This window comes from Trichosurus vulpecula, chromosome 1 (genome assembly GCF_011100635.1).
Source record: "Trichosurus vulpecula isolate mTriVul1 chromosome 1, mTriVul1.pri, whole genome shotgun sequence".
NCBI classification, from domain to species: Eukaryota; Metazoa; Chordata; class Mammalia; order Diprotodontia; family Phalangeridae; genus Trichosurus; species Trichosurus vulpecula.
In genome coordinates, this window is record NC_050573.1 from 282,964,725 (window position 1) to 282,986,931 (window position 22,207).

The 22,207-nt window shown below is 36.3% G+C and overlaps 1 protein-coding gene across 1 annotated transcript in view; it reads left to right on the top strand.

Annotated features, from left to right (window-relative positions):
- MCMDC2 (minichromosome maintenance domain containing 2) overlaps positions 1-22,207 on the top strand; it is a 32,864-nt gene that overhangs the window by 5,355 nt on the left and 5,302 nt on the right. Inside the window, exons 9-13 of the mRNA XM_036737218.1 lie at positions 8,803-9,040; positions 11,336-11,541; positions 16,706-16,872; positions 18,778-18,957; positions 20,669-20,811. Of these exons, the coding sequence (XP_036593113.1) occupies positions 8,803-9,040; positions 11,336-11,541; positions 16,706-16,872; positions 18,778-18,957; positions 20,669-20,811 (934 nt within the window). The remainder of the gene's footprint in view (positions 1-8,802; positions 9,041-11,335; positions 11,542-16,705; positions 16,873-18,777; positions 18,958-20,668; positions 20,812-22,207) is intronic.

Genomic DNA, 22,207 nt, shown 5'->3' on the forward strand with positions numbered 1-22,207 from the left:
GTAGCTTCTTTTTACTTTAGACCTTGGCAAGAATCTAATTTCCAATCAAAGGTAGCTGAACAAAATAGCATGTCACAAGACAAAGAGGGATCAACTAGCATTTATTAAGCACATACTATATGCCAACACCTGTAATGTGAAGCTTTAACTATGAAATCCTCAAAGCAGGAATTAGGCAAACAGGCACTTGTCCACAGTAGAGAACTACCAGAAGGACAACATAGATCTGAGAGTCTTGTTTATTGCAAGTGTGGGGCAAAGAGAATTTTGCTAACTTGAAGAAAGTATTTTATGTGCTTCTTGCCAATGACAAGTAACAGTGCAAATTAATGTTTCCTCCTAAAGGAAAAGCTAAAAGCCAAAGAAGATACCTCTTTACTCTCCAGATTATTAATGAGAATAAAGCATTACTTAAAAGAATATAGAAATGCTCTGAATCACTAATAGTAAGAGGAATACAAATCAAAACAATCCTGAGATTTTACTTCATGCCCTACAAATTGGCAAAGATGACAGAAGATGGAAATAGTCAATATTGGAGGGGTTGTTGGAAGATAGGTACACTAATGCATTGTTGGTAGAGCTGTCAATAAGCACAGCCATTTTGGAAAGCATTTAGGAATTATGCAAATAAAGTGACTAAAATGCCTACCCAGAAATTCCACTACTAGGCATATACCCCAAAGAATTCATTGACAAAAAATACACAATTAGTGTATATTAACAACAGTTCTTTTCTGGGGCAGCAAAGAACTGGATACAAAGTTGGTGCCCATTGATTGGGGAATGGCCAAACAAATTGAGGTACATGAATGTAAAGGAATGTTAATATGCTGTGAAAAATTATGAATGTGATGAATACAGATAAGTCTACCAAGATTTACATAAACTGAAATAAGTGAAGTAAGCAGCCAAGAAAATAATATACACAGTGACTACAACAATGTAACTGGAAAGAACAATCAGAAAATAATCAAAATTCAAAGTTGTGAAATTACAAAGAACAAGCAAGGGTTGAAAGAAGAGGTATGAAGACACCCCCACCCCATTCTTTGCAGAAGTAAGAGATCTACAAGTGATGGACATTGCACATATTTTCAGACTTTTTTTGATGTATTGATCACTTATACTGATCAATTTCTATTTTTGTCTTTAAAAATACTTATATGAGAAGGCTCTCTGAGGGGGAGGGAAAGAGATGTTGGAGAAATTATGGTGATTTAAAAAACAAAAGATCAATAAAACCTCACTTTTAAAAAATTTAAAAAGAATAGGGAAAATGTCAGAGACAGAAAGAAAAAGAATCTGAATAGACGAAAGGGAATCGTATCTAGTGTGAAGAGTTTGAAAGGCTGATGAGTATGACAGGAACGACCACAGAACATTTGAAGCCGTATAATAGATAAAAGTCTCTTTAAGTCACAGGATCATAGATTTAGAGCTTGATGGGACTTCAGATGAGGTAACTGAGGTCCAGGGAGGTTAAGTAACTTACCCAAGCACTCATAGGCAGCATCAGAGGTGTTTCGAATAGGTAGGCACAGGAGCCCTAGGAGTGGTAGCACCTTCCAGACCACCAGTCCTACAACCAACCCAGTCCTCAGAGCCAGCATCTGGGAAAGTAACTCCTGTAGAAAAAGGGCCAGCCATCCCCATCAAGACCTTCCATTTAGTCAATAAATATTGACTATATACACAATACACATACATACTATATCTTTGCTCTGAAAGGTAACAGTTGAATTCAGTCAAATGACTTACTGCAAAGGTCAGTTTCCTTGTTCTTTCTCCTAAATGTAACATATGAGCCAGTTCCAAAAGAAAAAAAGTAAGCTACTTCATAAATTCAGTAGAAATTTTCAGAGATGATTCAAGTAACTAAGGCATGGGTCAACAACCTATAGCTTGTGTGGCAAAAATGACAAGCTGTACCAGGTCTAAGGCTTATTTTTAGAGACTGGAAAATTGATTAATCTGTCTTACTCATTGCCAATTGTTTAGTAGCACGTGTTCTCTAATTGGATGGTTATGAGTTAAACCTGCCAGCACACCAAAGGAATGAAAGATAGCTGATGCGGGTAAAACTTATTATATCCTAGTGAAGTTTATTGGAAGATACTTGGAGTCACTTGAGCCCATGAATGGTGAGGCTAAGAATGTGGCTGTGGCTCTCTCAGTACTACCCTGTGTTAGAAGTTATCCTATATGACCTGTGCATTTCCAATGCCCTATGTTAGATGATGACGCAGTCCATGTGAACATGTAGAGACAATTTGTAGGGTGGCAAAGTGGCTTCTAGGGTTTCACCTTAGAAAGCAGAAAAAAACCTTCTCTGACTCATGTTAGTGATGCTTCATCAATGTCATTGTTTTGCAGAGATTCTAGGGCGATGACTTACAGGGAAGCAAGGTGTTATGTGTTGATTTTCTTCCCAAATCTATTCTTTGGAATTTTGAGCATTCTAGATGATTGAGGGATTTAAATGGGGCATAATCTGGTTAATCCTATAGCTGTCCTTGAAGATATACTATTCATTGCTGAGAATGGGGCCAACTCATAGCATTGAGTGAGATCTATAAGACATTGCTTTTCTGTATAATTCCAAAGCCAAGGGCATCAAATGGCAATGATTTAAGTGCCATTTAAATTTGTCCATGATCTAAATTTCTTAATTGCCCTTAGTCTCCAAATGATAAAAGTATATTTTCTATATAGAGTCAGAAAACAGGTAAACACTTAGTACTTAACATGTATTGGGCTATCTCACATCCATGAAGTAAGTTGTCAGACGAGTACAGAGGAACTAAAAAATATTTCTGCTACACGAAGGGCAATATTTTTAATGACACACAACCTGTCAATGCCATTCTGACCATTTGTGAGAGTCTTTGCTAGCAGCCCACTAGAACAGTCACTTGGTATCCCACTCACCACCTTCTGGAATCAGTACAAGTTTAGTATTCTTCCTTATCCTGCACATCAGAAGAAAAGGCTGTAGAACTTACATTACTTTTTATAGTTTGCTGACACCAGAAATAGGGTACGGTTTACAGTGCAGAAGTGCTTAATTGTGGTAGACGCTGATATAAGTGACTTTTGTCTCTAGTCTCTCCTGGCCAGCCCATCAATCATTTCCAAATACTTTGAACCACAGTAGCTTTCTCAACTTCATTCTCTGCCTTCTCTGTATCTTCATAAATGCAATTTAAATAGCCATTGCCTCCCCACTATTTGGAGACAAATGAACCATAGATATATTAGTAAGTAGCATAGGAGTTTGAGCTAGAGATAATCTGAAACAACTTCCTCATTTTTAAAAATTAAAAAACTGAGACCCAGTGAATATGTAACTTTCCTCAAGTCTTAGAGGCTGTAAGAGAACCAGGATCTGAACACATTTCCTCTGACTCCAAATAGCAAGCTAGTTTGGAGCTAGTCAGTGCTGTGGTAGTCAAATCCAGTGGTGAAAGACACCTGAAAGGGAGTTACAATTGGGAAAGGATCAAGCTTCCCTCCTCCCTCATCCTTGACCACATGACAACCTTGTGATCTGTGAACACTGGGAAGATCTAGAGTGCACATCAGGGCTGGTAGCAATATCCATGGAACAACAATGGTTGATGGCAGCATATGTATCAAGAGCAGAAAGATATAGCCAAGAAAAACATATTTAGGATTCTGTAAGGCACTGACACTCAGAGCCCAACAGAAAGATACACCTGAGAGGAGCTTTATGAGGACTTCACAAAGGGCTGAAAGGATTCCCAAAAACCAAGAGTTAGGAGTTTATACTGAGGCTGCACGTGCTCTCTAACGCTGAGCCCACCCTCCTCAGGGACCTTGTCTGCACAAGGGGATGGTACACCCACAGTTTGAGGGGAATATTTCTGTAATATTTTTCGCTGTAGCTATTAAGTAAATAACCCTTCTGAAAGCTTATTAAGTTTGTCTGATAATTGATATGGAGCACACTAGTAGGGCTCATGAGTAACAGTACCTGAAATCCTAGTAATCCTCAGAGTTACCCTTAGAATCTTGAGTAGGTGGGGCAGCCATGCTCTGGGGACTTGACCTACTAATAATATAAGTGGGAGTTGTGGAAGGAGAGTGCCAAGGGGTTATTACATATACTATCAGAGCATTGTACTTTATACTTCATCAACATCTTAAATATAGTATAGTATAAAAAGACTGCTGAATTTGTAGTCAGAAGATCATTTGTTCTTAGACTTGAACCCCAACACTTCTATTTACCACCTGTGCAACCTTGGGCAGGTCACAACTCAGTTCCCTTATCTTTTAAATTAGGAGGTTGAGCTAGTCTTAAAAGCCTCTTCTACTTAAATCATCTAGAGTAGTCTTACATATTTGTTAGTACCATAATAATATTTTTGAAATTTATATTTAATCAGTTCCATGATCTATTCTTTTTTTTAGTTTCTCTTGACTGTATGTGTAGTAATCCATGCATACTCTTTCTCATTTTTATAAAATTGTGATAAAAATGATTTACATGTATGTCAAAGATATCTCTGATGAAAATATGAAAAGAGAATGGATAGGCTTTCCCAAACTATTTTCTGAGGCAGACTACAGTATTTGTTATATACATATGTGAAGCATCTGAGTAATCTACAATCTTTTGGCCTATTTCATTTCTTAAACCTAAGCCATATTTTCCAATATAGTTTTGCCATCCTACTCTATGCCTACCTTCACTTGAAGTCTCCATGCATCAAAGTAGATGCTGACAGGGTCTGGCATTTTTTTTTTTAGAAAAGGCCTTTTATTGACTGCTATGACCTACTTCATGGTGTAAGAAGCTACTGAATGAATTTTTGTCTGTGGAAAGTAGGCTAATTGATGAACCAACTCTTTCATGTGATTGGATTTATCACTTATTGCATACTGAAACCCCAAGTACAATCTTCATTTTGGGAGATTCTTTCTTGAATTAATATTTAAATTAAATGTAATTTATTGTAATCCTTTTTGCTTTCACATTAATAGTTTTCTTTGAAGCCTAGACTATTATAATCTTATTATCCATAATCCTTTAACAAGGTTTGCTTTTTTACTCTTTGAAATCTTAGTGGACTTTTTCCTAACCTGCTTTCCCACTCTGAGGTAATATTAGTTTCTTCCAAAAACATTCTCAGAATAATTATTGTATCTGAACTGGGCAGGCTACTTACCTGAGATAACAACTGCCTCCCTAGGTCACTAAATGTGTGTCATCCTTAGGTTAATTATGAGAAATTGCCTATAAAGGATTCCCTCCTCTCCACTACCACCTCCACAGATAACAGCTACCTGGAGCTAAGGCTTCTGAGAGTGCTGAATATGTGCCAAAAATGAGCTGTCCATATGATCTATCATGATTTTTGAAAGGCTGTTTATAAGTTCATCCAAGAGAGCCTTAGCCAGTTACCCCTCTCAAATCTTAAACGACTTATCATGAAGGGAAACTTTCATTATTAATGTTCTCAGAAGTAGAGATTGTTCTCTATATAAACGTAGCAAGTACCCTCTGGCTTCACTATCCCAGAGCCAGGCTGGCTATCTTAGGGTTCTTGGGATACCTTAAAAGATTGTCTAATGCTATTAGTTCAAGCCCTGTCTCCATTGTGTTTCCCCCACTGTTAGCCACCAGTGAGTATCACTTTAGTTCTTTTTAACGATTTAACATTAATTAGCTTTTGCAAAGGGATATTTACTTCAAATATATAGTAGAAAAAACGTTTTCCCCACCACCTCTAGGGTACATTCTCCCCTTTGCCACCTTGGTCTCTGGGGCAAGTGAGCTCAGACTTAGCACCATTTCTATATAGTACTGGTCTCACCAAGTTGCAGTGTGACTGCCAGATGAGACCCTCTCTCAGCTGGATCCCAAAAGTCATTCTTTGTTCACTGGGGCATTAATGCTGAACTGGCTGCAAAACCAACATGGACTCTATTCTGGACTCCTTGATAAGAAGATGCCCTGATAACTTAATTTCCTGATTTTTCTCAACTTACAAGGTCCATGCCTCCAAATCAATCTCCTTCGCTGATATCATCAGCAAAGGAATCAAACTAAGGATAAATTTCCAGTAGGAGAAAGCAACTAAAGATAATGGCTGAAGCTCAGTTACAGAATGGGTTTATCATTGAGTAACTTCAAAGAAAATTAAAATCAAACTTCTGGTCTCAGGAAAGGTTAAGTACCTGCAGCAGTTCTAGAGTTCTCCACTCAGATATTGAGACTTCCAGTCAACCCTTCACCCTCAGATGGAAATCAACTGTCCTAGGTGAAAAATTTCAATGATTCCCTCAGCACATAAGGCCATCCAACTGGAGGCTGGACAAATTTTTCAAAGTGTCCCTGTCTACACAGGGAACAGCAAGATTTCTCTAGGGATCCCTAGATAGGCAGTCACTTTAGAGGTACAGGCAAGTTTTCTCTGGGTTCTTATTCCAAAGAGTATCTGAAATTTTCCCCAGTGGATCCCTGCCACTGAAGGATACTCCATTTGGAATTTTAAACTCACCCAATTATAGGACAAGTAATTTTAGAGACAATAACAAGCAGGGTCAAATAAGCCCCAAAGTTGAGCAAAGATCCCCAGAAAGGAATTAAGCACCATAGATGAATTACTTCACGTAAGTAAGGTACATAGGCAAACCTTACATCATGGACTTGTAGTAATAAGGATCTCACAATGAGACAATCCATCTTGGTCTATTTAAACAGACTTAAAAGAAAAATATTGACATTTTAACATTTCTCAACTAGTCACCAGTAATCTAGTGATGCAAACTCCTTGCTTCTCATACAAGTCTCAATATCAATATTTGTAGAGAATTTGCTGTAAGATAGCAAATAGCAATACTTAAGTATTCAATGAATCAACAAATGCTAAAAAGTCTGCAAAATCATACACACTGACTTGTAAGGGAAACACAAAAAAAATAATAAGGGAAACACAGAAAACACCAAAAATGGGCAAAAACTATAAAATTACAAAAAGAAAACAGAAAAAAATTGTTTTCTCAATTTTCCTGCACATGTGCTAATTTACTATTAGGTAAATAAGAATGATTTGTTCTGGGACCCTGGCATTGATGCTGGTACTTGTTATCAATATGTCACTGGCTGGCATAGGACCAGTAATTCTATAAGCCCAGAAGAAGATAATCCTCATCTGGAAGGACCCAAGAAGTATTGGCAGCTTTCACATTTTCTTACTATCTATCTGAGATCCATCCAACTGTACCATATTCTTTAATAAAACTCCACCACAATATGTATGAATTGTGTATTGTATTTTGTTTCCATCTTTTAGTGGCCTAGCATTTGCTGTTGTTGAGGAATGTTGAGGAATGAGTGGGAGAGACTGATCTGCAGTCCTTGGAATTAGCTTCTCAAAACTAGGACATTTGGTTTGGAGGACATTATTAGAGTTTTCTATCCTTTGCAGTAATATTTTTGCATAATCTGCAGACATCCCCACGTTGCTCTTTTTGCCATGATCATTGTGAGTTTCCACAAGACAAGATGACCAAGTGTCTCATAAGATGCTATTTCACAAAGACTTTGGATGAAAGTCCAGCTCCTTTGTTTGCCTTTCCAAGGAACACCTGTGAGCCATTTTTTTTTTTATTTAGCTACATTCCATTTACCTCCTTTCACCTTCTAGTTTCATCTTTTGTAAGACTATTGATATTGGTGTGGTTCAGTTTTTCAGATTGTATGTCAAGTCACTGGTCATTTGATAAAGATCTTGCAGAGTACCAAAAGGTAAGTTAATATTTATAGACTGTCTGGAAATTATGTGATCCTTCCTGTCCTCTCTTCCTTTTTCTGCTACTACATTACTGTGACTCTGTAGAATTTGAAAGGGGCTACACAGAACTGAGTGAGGACCATTTAAAAATTTTTCTTGATTTAATGGATTGCCTCTCCCAAAGCATTTATCACTTAGTGGCCAGCTTATGGTAATTAATCTCTTTCCACATTTAGCTAGGTTGGTTCTCAAACAGCAGAAGTCAGTCTGTTGTTAGTACTGTATTCAAAGCATTAGGGTAAGGCTCTATGTAGAATCATGTTCTTTAAGTTGAGAAAATTAAATGATTCTCCTCCCCTTTCTTTTCAATACTTCAAGGCTACGTGATTTCACCTTCTTCCACTGAAACAGATTGTAGCACTTTTATTTATGCCTTAATAGGCAGTTTAAGAGCTGTTATGGGCAAAAACAATTCTTCACCTAGTGGCCAACCCTCTGGTAATGAATGATCTTCCCCAAACTTTGTAAGACTGGTCCTCTAACCACAGCCATGTCCATCCATTGTCAAAGCCTGTATTCAAAGCAGTTTCAGCTTGGCAAGACTTGCCAAAACTTGGATTATCCTAGTAGAGCCTTCAAGGTCATCACTATACTATAGTTTAGCTTTGGAGTAGTACTCGAGTGGCAGGTGCTATTCAGATAAATTATACAATACCAATAGCTTATATAATTTCATGTCCTGACCTAAGTTGCATTTTTTCCACAGGAAATAAAATCAGGTCACTATAGCCACAGCAACGAATCTTTCCTTTTACCAAAGGATTTGTTAGAACTTCACATAAGCTAATTTTGTATTCATACAGCTAATGGTACAGCTAATTGGTATCAGCTAATGTAGTATTGGTACAGATGAATTAATAAATAAGGTATCTTTCATGATATTTAGAAGTTGGTACAAGTTTTAAATATATTACTCATAATACATTTTTATTGTTTTAAAGCACTATTTAATAGTTATGTTAATATTTACTTTCAGTTCCTTCTGGTATTACTGACAACTTCAGGTATCTCCTGTCCTTGACTTCAAGCTCATGCTGGAAATTCACAGCTATACTAGCCAACATTTTTGCATCACAGATCATTCCTCCAGGGACTTACAACATGTTAAAACTTTGTTTGCTGATGAGTCTAGTACAGACGAATGATAGAAACAAGGAAGTTGAAGATTACCTGGACATTTTAATTGTAACAAATGATACCTTACTTGTAGACAGGTAAAGATGCACAATTTTTTTTAAAATTATAGTCTGAGATACTCAAAATATTTGTTAATTTTTTCAATAAGCATTGATACAGAATAAATTATTTGAATATTAAAAACATTTAAAACCTTTTTTTAGTGACTGAGAAAGTTGTTTGTTTTTTTTAAATGAAGCTGAGATATAAGTAATGGTCTTTAAATGTTTAAGAATGTCATCACTTCATTCTTGCATACATTTTCTCTCAACTTATTTTCCTACTCTCAATCAAATACATATTTTCTAGGTTCTCTTTCCCCCTCATCCTTTTCTCTTCCTTCCTAGTAAGAGGTTTGTGGGTTTTTTTTGTCTTCCCCTAAGAAATGAATAGTGAATTGGAACTTAGAATGGAAATAATAGAAGAATTTTGCAACTTAAGGGAATTTGGAGAGATTCAGAGGGAAGATAGAGATGGCTTTAGGGATGGGAAATTACATCTATGAAGAAAAGGAAGGAAAATTGAAGAATTTAGCTGAGAGAAAGGAAGGCTAGTGGATACCTTAACTGTTCTCCATTTTCACTGCAGATAAAACAAGAAAAAAATTGTATATAAATTACAACATGGAGAAAAGTTAGGTTAGATATAAAGAATATAACTGTGATGATTGATGAATATTGGATCGCAAAGAAAATGTAGGAGGTCTCTATTAAAATAGGGTTAATTTTCACCTGACAGGAATGGTTTAAGTGATTCTGTCTAACAGATAAATTAACTTATTACAAAATAGCTAAGTGATATAATGGATAGAGTGATGGGCTTGGAGTCAGGAAAACCCTAGTTTATATAATTCCTTAGACACCAGGTAATGCAACCCTCGGCAACTCACTTAGCTTTTCTTAGTTTTCCTTTATCTGTAACAGTGAGAATAGTAATAATAATAGCACCTGTCTGACAGAATCGTTGAGAGAAAGAAATGAGATAATACATAAAGTGCTTTGAAAATTTTAAAGTGCTCTATAAATGTCAGCTATTACTATTAGAAATTTCATTCATTCAATGTTTTAAACACCTACTGTGTGTAATGCTAGGTGCCACAGTGGATAAAGTACAAGGCCTAAAGTCAGGAAGACTCATCTTCCTAAGTTCAAATCTGGTCTCAGATACTTACTAGGTGTGTGACTCTGGACAGCCCTGTTTGCCTCAGTTTCCTCATCTGTAAAATGAGCTGGAGAAGGAAATGGCAAACCACTCCACTGTCTTTGCTAAGAAAACCCCAGATGGGGTCAGATACAACTAAAAAACAACTGAACAACAAAATGTGTAATGAATTCACTGTGATAGGCTTTGTAAATGAGTGGAAGAAATGTGAAGATAAGTAAGATGGCCCTGCCTTCCGGGACCTTTGTCCTAGTCAGGTTTGGAATTTTAAGCAAAACAGACAGGACTTTACACCAAATTGATCTAACTAGATGTACTGAATAATATACAAACCATAGGAACATGGAGACTGTAATGTATACCTTACTGCCACCAACTGAGTCCCTGTCTTTGTTTAGTCTCAGGAAATGAGGCTGTACATTTAATTAATTCCAGAATGTCACCTTTATCTAGACAATAATAGCATGACCATGGAAAGTCTATGCAGTTTTATATGGAGGTCAACAAAGTATGTTGGAGCTTTTCACAAATTCACCATTCCCAGGATCAGATAAGACTAGATTAGGAAGGGGTAGAATTCCTTTGGAAGCAGGGTATGCACTCAGATATTCATCAATCGCTCAAGCTCTGTCTGCATGTCTTCTCTCCACTAGGAAAAAGGAGTCTAATTTTAATAGATCTCCATCAAGTTTCCGATCTAATAGGGGAGATAAGCTAAGTATACAGATAATTATAAAAAGAGATTAAAATGTAAGTATATGAAAGGATAATTGTAGATTACAGCAGAAAGGGATGTGAGAGTTTTTCTACTGCAACTCCTTCCCTTAGAGGAAACTAAGGCCCAGAAAAGTGTAAAAGGATTTGCTCAAGATCATTCAGAATGTAAGTGATAGAGCTGAGATTCATACTTAGGCCTTCTGTCTTCAAATCTAGAATGCCTTCACCGACACTCTTTCTCCCTAGCGCTGTGATATCAGGTAAAGGGGAAATTACCTATTTTTATCCCTCTGAATCAGTCAAATCAACCATAATCCAAAAAATTTTTGGTATGCAATCATATTGTATTCATATGGGATATGACAAAAGCACAGAAACAATGTCTTCTAAAACATTGTGATCATTCAATGAATGTAACTGCCAAAAATAATTCAAATGAAACATTTTTCCCCTAGGCTTTTGAACTTCTGTGTGTGTCTTGTACCTCGAGGTATACGTCATCCAACATCTAGTGAAATTTTTCCCACCCTATCCAGAGACAAATATGGAACTGGAGTTGCTAGCATTCAAGCCTGCAGTGCCTTGCTAGCCAAAGATGGCATCTGCTACATAGGAGACTTGTCATCACATAAAAAAGATAAACTTGAACTGCTTCAATCTGGTAGGTCAATATTTTTTCTTTTTAGGTAATTGTTTCTTGGTCAACTTACCCATTCAAATTCAGTGTCAAGTAGTGACGCGGGGTTTAAAGAAGAACTGCCACAATTTCTAAATTTTATGAATCAAAATTATAAAATCATGTTCTTATGCAAGCAGGACCCCAAAGAGCTAATTTCCTAATACACTATGCAAACCCTGAGTACTCAGAAGTGTTAACAGAGAGGTCAGTTTAATAGGATATTGTACTGAAAATGGAAACTATTGTACAGTTCAAAATCAATCTCTTAAGGTTAGTGCAGTATGAAATGGAAAAGTATCCTGTAGGTCAGCTGGTCCTTTAAATTTCAGAAGATCTCTTTTAAATTCAGACAGTTTTGGGGCAGCTAGGTGGCGCAGTGAGTAGAGCACTGGCCCTGGAGTCAGGAGGACCTGAGTTCAACTCTGGCCTCAGACACTTGACACACTTACTGGCTGTGCGACCTTGGGCAAATCACTTAACCTCAATTGCCCTGCCTTACCCCTGCATTAAAAAAAAAAATTAAAAAATTAAATAAATTCAGACAGTTTAGAGCTGGAATTGCTCTCACTTACTTCCTTCCTGTTAAGATGAGATGGGATCTTTATCTTGAACAAGATTCCACCTTGAAAGCCTAATCTTATTTAAAAAAAAAACAAACAAACCCCAAAACCTACTAAGTGCCTGAATCTAGTCTGAATTCCACCATTAACTAGCTGCATGATTTTTGAGTAAGGCACAACTTCATGCATCAGTTTTTTAATTGGTAAACCAAAAGAGGTTGATCTATGATATCCTTTCCAACTGTAGAATTCATGGTTCTAGGTGCTATTTTTTTTTTTACTTTAAAGTTTTACTGATACCTTTTGATTTTTTTCCCCACTGATCATTTCCCAGTATATTCTCTCCACCCTTCCCTACCCTATTGAACCCTTTCCTTATAACGGAGGAAAACAGTTAAGTAGAACTGACAAAATAATAGCATTGGCAACATCCCATACTTATAGTTCCTTAGCTCTCTACCAAATGAAAGAAGTGTGATATCTGAAACCAAGACAAGGCATTGCAATTCATCTGAGATTAGCTGCCTTTTAGGATTGTTTTTGTTTACATTACTGTAATTGTTGTGGATATTGCTCTTCTGGTTCTGCTTATTTCCCTCTTCATCAGTTTATAAATGTCTGAGTTTCTCTTAATTCATGTGTTTCAATATATTCTTATACCGCATTTTGTTTAACCATATCCCAATCAATGGGCACCCATTTTATTTCTAGTTTTTTGCTGCCACAGAAAATGCTGCTGTGAATATGTTGATATAGATAAGACCTTTCTTCCATCTTTGACTTCTTTTGGGGATATACTCAGTAATGGAATTGCCACCTCAGAGGTTACAAAATAGTTTTCAGGTCCACCAACAACATATTAATATTGTACTCTTTGTTTTAGAAGAGGTTGTCTTACGTTATTGGTTTATTCTTTACTAGAGCCTCTTACATATGCCCCAAGGAGGTAAAAGACATAAAGCAAGAGGCCATATACAGTCAAATATTCCAAGCAGCACTTTTTGTGGTAGTAAAAACCTGAAAACAAAATAGATGTTCATCAGTTGAGGAATGGCTTAACAAATTGTAGTACATGAATGCAGTGGAATATTACTGCACCACAGGAAAAGATGAATTTGAAGGATTCAGAGAAGAATAGGAAGATTTATATAAACTGATTTGAAGTAAAGTAAGCAGAACTAGGAAAACATCTGATAGTTATCAAAAAGAGATTTTCTTATCCTTTCTTAGAGAAAGAATATCCAGGCGAGGGAAAGGATATTCAGAAGCTTACAGCATTGATTCGATAGTCATTCAATGGTTATGCTGCTGTTTTGCCATTCAGAAGCCTGAGGGTAGAGCTATGTGAAATCTCATGCCATTTTTTTTTTTGTATTAAGGACACCAGGAAGTTATGTCAATGTCAAATTCTCTCCCCATCCCCCAGTGAATTAAGTCTCAAGAATGGTTTCTATACCCTTTAAGGAAAAACTAATTTAGTCTACTTAGGCAAGATCTTAGGATATTGCTACCACCACATTATCAATATTTGTTGTTATTTAGTCATTTTTCATTCATGTTTGACTCTTTGTGAATTAGATTTTCTTGGCAAAGATGCTGGAGTGGTTTGCCATTTCTTTCTCCAGCTCATTTTACAGATGAGAAAACTGAGCAAACAGGGTTAAGTGACTTGCCCAGGATCACACAGCTAGTAAGTATCTGAGGCCAGATTTGAACTTGGGTCTTCCTGCCTCCAGGCCCACTGCTCTATGCACTGTACCACCTAGATGCCCTAATGATATTACTCTATGTTATTATTTTAAGTTAAACAGGTTTTTGTGTAATACTACAAAACAGAATATTTTGTTACCTCTACGATTCCCTGGATATTTATAAAACATGATATGCAAGTTTATCTCAAGGACCATCAGTAGTAGGGCCAGCTATGAAAGTTATTCCAACTTCTAAAAAAACCAACAAACTTTAGCTCCTGTTATTATAACTTCAGGAAAGAACTATTTCAGGTCTTAAAGGTCTAATTTCCTCCTGTCTTTCTGCCTGCATAGATACACTTTAATTGGAAAAATTTGATGCCTGTTCAATTTACTCTCATGGAAAATAATAGCATGTAAATAATAAGGATAACTCAAGTAATGGGATTATTCTCCTTCCCCTCCTCTCTACACAGATAGGTACAATTTTATACAGATTCTCATGATGACATGAGAGGAAACATTTCCCAGACAACTGACAGATTTTAAAAAACTTGGCGAGGCATTCAAATAAGCAAATCAATCCTAAGGGTTCTCAGAGACAAAGACGGAAGGAAGGCAACAATTGGAATAAAAATGAAAAAGATTTGTAAAAATTTTTATGGCAAACTGTTTTCTCCGTCAGAAACAACGGAATCAATACTACAGTCCTAAATGTGCTTATAGAAGAGGTGGAAATGTCACTAATGAGAACACAGATTGGAAAGGCAGACAGATTAGAATGAGTGTGTATAAAGGAGATCTGTGTTTGACAACAACACAAATGCAAGCATGCTGAAGGACTTTGGACTGGAATGGAAGAAGCTTGAGGCAGGGAGACTAGACCTGCACTGGAGCAGCAGCAGTGTCCAAAGAGAGGAGGGAGTGTTTACATTATGAAGGTTAAATCAACAGGACTCGTCAACTGATTGTATGTGGGAAGGGTAAAGAAGACTGAGGAATCAAAGGCTGACTGTGTTGTCAGCCTACGTGATTGGGAGGATGGTGACATTCTCAACAGTAATGGGGAAGTTTGTAAGAGGACCGGATTGTGGAGAAAGATAATGAGTTCAGCCAGATACTTGAGGGACATTTGTGATTAATGAGCTTGGTTAGTGAAAGAAACTCAACCAAGTGAACTATGAGAGACAATGTCATAAAAACAGAGAGAGAAGAGGGAATCAAGGCAAAGATGGTGATTGATAGTGCCAAAGACTGCAGAGATGTCAAGACGGATGAGGAATGAGAAAAGGCTATTAGATTCAGTAATTAAGAGAACACTGGAATTTTGGAGAGAGCAGTTTCAGTTGAATGATGCTATCAGAAGCCAACCTACAGGGAGTTAAAAAGAGAGCAAGAGGAAAGGAAGCGGAGGCACTGATTGCAGACTCCTCCTTAAGGAATATAGCCTTAGCAGGGAGCAAGCAGGCTTTTGTAAGCAATATTCAACAATGAACCATGTCTTTACCATTTCACTATTGCCTGAGAGATATAAAGACTATAAGATACTACTGTGCTTATTGTTTGTTGATTATGAAGGAGTATTTGATTCATTAGGGCAAAACTCTACCTTATAGACTCTTTTTCTTTTTTCCTTCGCTTTCTTTTTTAATCTTTTTTGTCTTGAACTTAATGTCATCAATAAACAAAAAAATATACAAAACAAATAAAATCAACAAACAAAAAAAAGAATTGCATATGACAATGCCAATCTCTGTTACCTACGACTTGTTTTTAGACGTGTATATGAATTTTATCATAGTAGTTCTCATACAACCATGCTTGTCTATGTTCTCTTCTGAACTCCCTACCCTTTACTGTATATTTTTGTTAATATTTCATTGATGCTCCTTTTCTTTTCTATCGCTATCACTGATTCCAAACTTCCCACATACAACTAATCCCCCAAAAGGAGCCCTTTTCTATAACAACAGTTTCCAAAGAATTAAAAATGAAAGTCACCCAGCAGGCAATGAAAACGCACTTAGTGGGTATGAGTAGGTTGTAATAACCAGTAAGGAACCTCAAAGGATAAGAGTCAAAGATATCACTATGGAATTATAGGATAGGAAGAGAAGATGGACTTGTCATGTGACAAGGGTAAGGGATGACAGGGTGAACACCCATACCTTCAAAATGTCAGAAGGGAGAAAGATATACAGTACATTGATTGAGTCTTCTGTGGCAAACTTATGTAGGAACATGGACAAGAGTCACGCAGGATGGGCAAGTGTGAATGGGTCAATATCTTCATAATAGAAGGGATTTTTCTGTTGATAAGGTCACAAAGCCATTTGAACACCTGAGAGATTATATTTGTTCCATGATTTGGGAAAATATTGGTCTAAAATGATAAGTATCAAATTTGTCCTCTAACAAGAGATGAGAAAAGGTACTGCTTTCCCTTCTTTACAGAGGTTAGGGACTGTGGATGTGCAACATGGCTGACACTGTCCGACTCAGGCAACATGTTTGTATGTTTTTTCCTTTTGGGAAGGCAATCCTAGTTCCCCTCAGCTGGAAAAAAACCCAGAAAAAAACAAAACCTATGTAACAAATATGCATAATCAAGCAAACTTCAGTGTGATTTCATTACTATGTGTATTCCCTCCACTGATGCAGATCTTAGTCCCTGCCTACACCTAAATAGGGTGTCTTCATAAGTTGTTGGGGTCAAAAAAATTGTTTATCACTTACTTGGTAGTCAGTCCTCTGGTGACTTTTGCAAATTTGGTAATGCTGGTACTTGGATTACAGAAACACAGTCCAAGAACCCATGGTGAGACATGGGATCAGGGCTTTAGAAGATTAAAGTATTATTAATAAATCACAAATTATTAACATGTCTGGACTCAGTTTTAGAAAGCAGAAGCATTACAGTGTATATTCCTGGAAAGAAGTATGGAGATGGTGTTGATCAGCAAGTTACCTTTTCAGTTCAGTCCAGTTTTTGGTCTTTTATTGATATGGATTCATCCTCAAAGAGACATGTGCATAGAAACAGCACTTTAATTGGTCAAGTGGTGAGTATAACCTTTTTTTCTTATAATGCTTTGCAGTGAATTTAATTACAGCTTATAATATATATTTAATGCTTTCAATGTAAAATTATTCTATATCTTCAAAGTGTTACAGATGAATAATGGTAAAATCGGGACTAAAAACAATTTCAGCCATATCCAACTATTTTGAATAGGTAGTGAGAGGGACTTAAGGAAGGGTAAGTAAGAGAAGAGATATGGAGACTAAACTTAAGATTTTACCAGTATAGGTGACTCCCTAGTGAAGAAACTGCCTTTGTCAATGCAGGTCAGTACCTTCCCTGCAAATTATAGTCTTCAAGAATTGCCAAAGGATGAGAGGTTAGGTGATTAGTCCAATCACAAAGTCAGCATGTATGTGTCAGAAGCATGACTTAGATCCAGGAATTGCTGACTTTGAGACCAGTTCTCTGTCCACTGTGAAACATTGCTTCTTGCAAAATAATACTCAGTGTTGATAAAGAGTGGAAAGACTATAACACAAAATAAAAAATTTTACACCAGCAAAACAAATGAATGTGAATAATTGTGGGAAATTAGTTACTTTTAAGGTTAAGCAAAATTATGAAGAAAGCAAAGTTCTTCAGTGCTCTCCTCTTCCATTTTTAGAGCCCCATCCCAGATGCTTAATGACACCATGTTCTCTGCTATGGTCCCTTCAAGTATCATTCAGCCTTGACCTGCCATTCTTGGCAGTCCTTCCTCACTACCTACTTCCCTATCTCTACACCCAATCATCTGTGCCCACTTCTTTGATAAGATAATAATGAGTTTTATTCTGTTACTATATTATCCCTCCTTGCTAACATAATCAGAGGCTTTCTGAAGACAGTACTTTAACCTAGTGTTTCCCAGTTTGTGATCTGGAATCCATGAACCTGTATATTCACCAAGCATTGCTTTTTTGATCTTTATTTTGCTCTAACCAAACATCTGTTATGACTCAGTAAAAAAAAAAAAGTATTTTCTGTGGACTGAGTAAAACATCTCATAATATATGTATGAATGTTTTTCAAATGTGTCAATGCTAAAATATAAATTCATTTTAAAGTATTACTGAATTCCTAGCAGCTTTTTGCATTTTCTCAATTGACACATGCTGACAGAATAATTACTATTATCTGAGAGCGTATATGAACACTTTTGATGGGAAAAAGTTTCTTCATTAAAAAAAAAAAAAGAAAGTTGGGTTGCTTTATCCCAAATGTGTGTATCTAATGGTAAGATTTTTAGGCAGGCTGATGGAGTGGGATGGTGGAGGACATGTTGAAGGGAGATGATGTTTTGGGGAATGACAGGCTTTGGGGGCTTCCCAAGTCACACTACAGTTATTGCTGCCAAATTAACTTATTCACAGGGCTTATCTTTATGCTGGGTTCAAACCCTGCCTCTGACACATTGAGCTGTGTGACCAGAGGCGAGTCATTAACCCTCTCAGTGCTTCAGGCCAGAAGAGTTGCTGATCAGCATTAATGGCTCTCATTTATATAAGGCTTTAATATTTGTAAAGCTATTTGCATTCTGTATATCATTGGATCTTCACAACAAGGTAGGTGCCATTGTTAGCTCCTTTTTACAGGTTAGAAAACTGAGGTTGAGAGCAGTTAAACTGTGTCTTGCCAAGGGTTACACAGTGTCTGAGGCAGGATTTTAACTCAGGTGTTCCTAACTCTTAAGTCCAACACAACAACTACCATGCCACATTCATGGGAAGAGCTTCTATAAAGGGAATTCCTTACAATTATGAAATCACAGGGCCAGGTTAAAACCTGAAAATATAATCTAGATTTTAGTAGTATAAAGTAGTGACACAGTATGTTTCTAATTAATATGATTTGCAAATTGAAACAATCTTGGACTTTCCTTTTTACTTATTATTTGATATAGGATTTCAGTTTAATTCCAGCTAACCTTATGGATGCATTTGGACTGTTGATTTATTGTAATGAATCATCTCCTTGCCACCCAGTTCTTCCTTCTGTACAACACAGTTTAAAAAAAGCCATTGATCCTGAAAAGGTGCTTTATGAAGCTTCTAAAAAGTTTACAGAACAAGATTATGAAAAGGTAACTGAATAAATGAACTATATAGAAGACACTAATGACCCTCAGATTTTAAAACTGGCTTTCTTTAAAGATTTATTTCTCTTTATTTAGTCTCTCCCTGCCCTTCTAAAGAAGTTATTCTAACACAAATTTCATTGATTTTTAGTGCTTTGTGTAGAACCTATTTTCCAATCTCTTGTTCTTAATTTGAGAAAATTAATGTATTCCCTATAATTTATGTAATGTAATATTATCTGTATCAGAAAAATATAAAATTTTCTGGGGGTGGGTTTCTGTAAGTCCATTCAGTTTTAAAACTATAAAGCACCTAATCACCATAACTTTGATGATGTTTATAAAGATAAAAACAGAACAAAATGTCAAAAAACACAATCTTTATATGACTGTTTTCCATTCTGATTCTAGGGAATATCTAGACTTTTACAGGTCTAGGAAGCTTAACAAATTTGATTGCTTGACAAGTAATCTATATATTTATAAACAAAGACATCAAAGAAATTTTTTTAAAAGTTATTACTGTTGCACAAATTTTATTTAATTGGTGAAACAAGTAATTATCAAACCTTGCTGTCTAAAAACCCTGTCTTGTACTCTGCTAAGATGAAAACAAGCTTGGCATGTTTAGAGAAGGTAGTTTAGTTTTGAGAGGGGAATTTATGTGAATCCAGTAATGATATTTGTAGTTTTTGAAAGGGTTAAAGGATTTCACTATTAAGTTATTTTGATGGAAAATATCTCCACATTGGGATAAGAAATCTGGCCAGGGTACAGGTGGACCTTGTCTGGGTTCTGTGACATATGGCTTTTGGCAAAATGTTGTTACAGGGAATAGTTCCATATGAACAAAGGCATGGATGTAGGAATGAGCATGTCAAGTAAATTGTGAGCCTACTTACCTGACTAAAATGAAAGGTGCATATTGACAAGTCATGGGAAATAGGTTGGATAGGTAGGCAGGACAAGTCTGTGGAAGATTGCTAAAGCCAGGCCAACAAACTTAGACTTGATAACAGGAATTGTTTTGTTTTTGTATTCACAGCACCTAGCATAGAAATTGGAATGTAATGAATACTTAATAGTGCTCACTGAATTGAACAGTGTTAGGTGGGTTATGTCTACATGGGCTATTTATTAGGACTATGACATAATAAAGTAGTGTTTTGGGAAAATCAGGCTGGCAGCAAAATGCAAGATAATTTGAGACAGAGATATTAGCTAGGTGGCAGTTAGGGCAATTCAGTGAATTCAGTGAAGTTAGGAGGGTTGAAGGCTGAGTTATAAGATCATAGAGTTGGAAGGGACCTTGGAGACCATTTAATCTAACCCCCTCATTTTTCAGATGAGGTAACTAAGGTCCAGAAAAGTTAAGTATCTTGCCCAAGGTCATATAGGTATTAAGTGGCAGATCTGGAATTTGAACTCAGGTTCTCTGATGCCCAATCCAAGGCCCTTTCCTTTGCCCCATACCAGTAAGAAGTAGAAATGATGAGGAAAGGATTAACCAGATTCCAAATCCAGTGCTCTCTCTTTCTACTATATCACATTGCCATTCATTTTATTGAGATTAAACAGCAGACAAAAGTCTCAGTGACTTCATACTACCTTTAGGAATTAATTTAAATTGTGTAAATGAACATTTATTAGATATGATTACTTTGGATTTTATATAATTTATAAAACTTCAATCTTTTTAACTCTTTTTAAATTTTAGCTAATTGCTTTTGCAAAGAACCTGCATGTAGAGATGAGTTTGGAGGCAGAAAAAATGATTCATGGCTATTACCTAGCAAGTCGCAGAATCAGGACAGATTCTATACATGGATCAAAACTGTCAGCATCAGCACTAAAATGTTTGTAAGTACTTAATTTTCATATTTTAAAATCTTGATATTTGTAGGTATTTTATGTCCCATACTAGAAGACTTTACAAAAGGACAGTAAAAAACTGTATGGAATTGAAAAGGTCTAGAGAAGTAGAAATCTACATCAAGGAAGGGAGAACCCACATGGATGAAGTAACAGATCCACTGAAATATATTCTAGTGTGATCTCCATTTTTGAGTTATTCAGCTGAAGACAATTCAACTGAAAAGTGCAGAGAATATAAAATCCTGCTGTTATTGTTTGTTGATTACACAAAAGCATTTGATGATAGAACAAAGTATAGATTTAAAGGCTCTCCTTCAATAAGATTTCTTTTGTGCACATAAGACCATGTAAGGTTCCTTGATGAATGCGACCACAAATATAACTGTCCAATAGCTTCCTGTTACTAATGTTAATTATGTCAGAAAATAAGGCAAAGGAATTTGCCACTGTCATAAAGGATGTCCACTGCAGGATTCAAATGAAAGAGGCACTCTCAATTGTGGAGACCCTTCATAAGCTCCTATTTGTAGATATTATGCTTATTTCATCATGCCCCAGAACATTCTAGGATGTCCTCAACAACAATTCCATGACAACTCCAGAGATCAGACTAAGGAATCAGACACAGGAAAAAATAACTGGATGAAAAATGCCTGTTCTCCAGACTAAGACATATAATTGGAAGGCTAGTACTTTTAATTAGAGAAGGGAAGGGAATAAGCATTTTTATAGTGCCTATTCTAGTCATTTTTGACAAATATTATTTCATTTGATCCTCACAACAATCCTGAGAGGTAAGTGCTATTAATATCCCTATTTTACAGTTGAAGAAACTGAGGCAAACAGAGGTTAAGTGACTTGCTCAGGATCACAAAGCTAGTTAGCATTTGAGGCCAGATAAGCTGCCTCCATTAGTGTATATATATATATCTGTCATTTTTTTAACAATGTGTTTAGTTTTAAGCTGTTTTCTAAAGTTGAATAGGCCTCTTATAGTGTGTTTCCTCACTTCATTTGTAAACTTTCTAGGAATTATCGAATGTTCAACATAAAAATCATCTTCAGTTCTCTAAGAATCATCAGTCTCTTGAATTACTTTTATCACTTCACTTCACTTTGAAATATGGAGATAGTAAAATTAATATAAAATTAATATAATATTGAAACACCATTTCATTTTAGCTATAGAGTACTTGAAATTGAAAATAATCCACAATATTAAAGTGGGAAGAGGACCTAAGATATTTAGTTCAACTTCACCATTTTAAATGTGAGTAAAATGAGGTCCAAAGAGCAAAGTAATTTGCCCAAAGTATCAAACCACAGCTAGTTAGTGGCAGATTTGGTACCAGAATCTAGGTCTCTTCTTTCTCATTGAGTA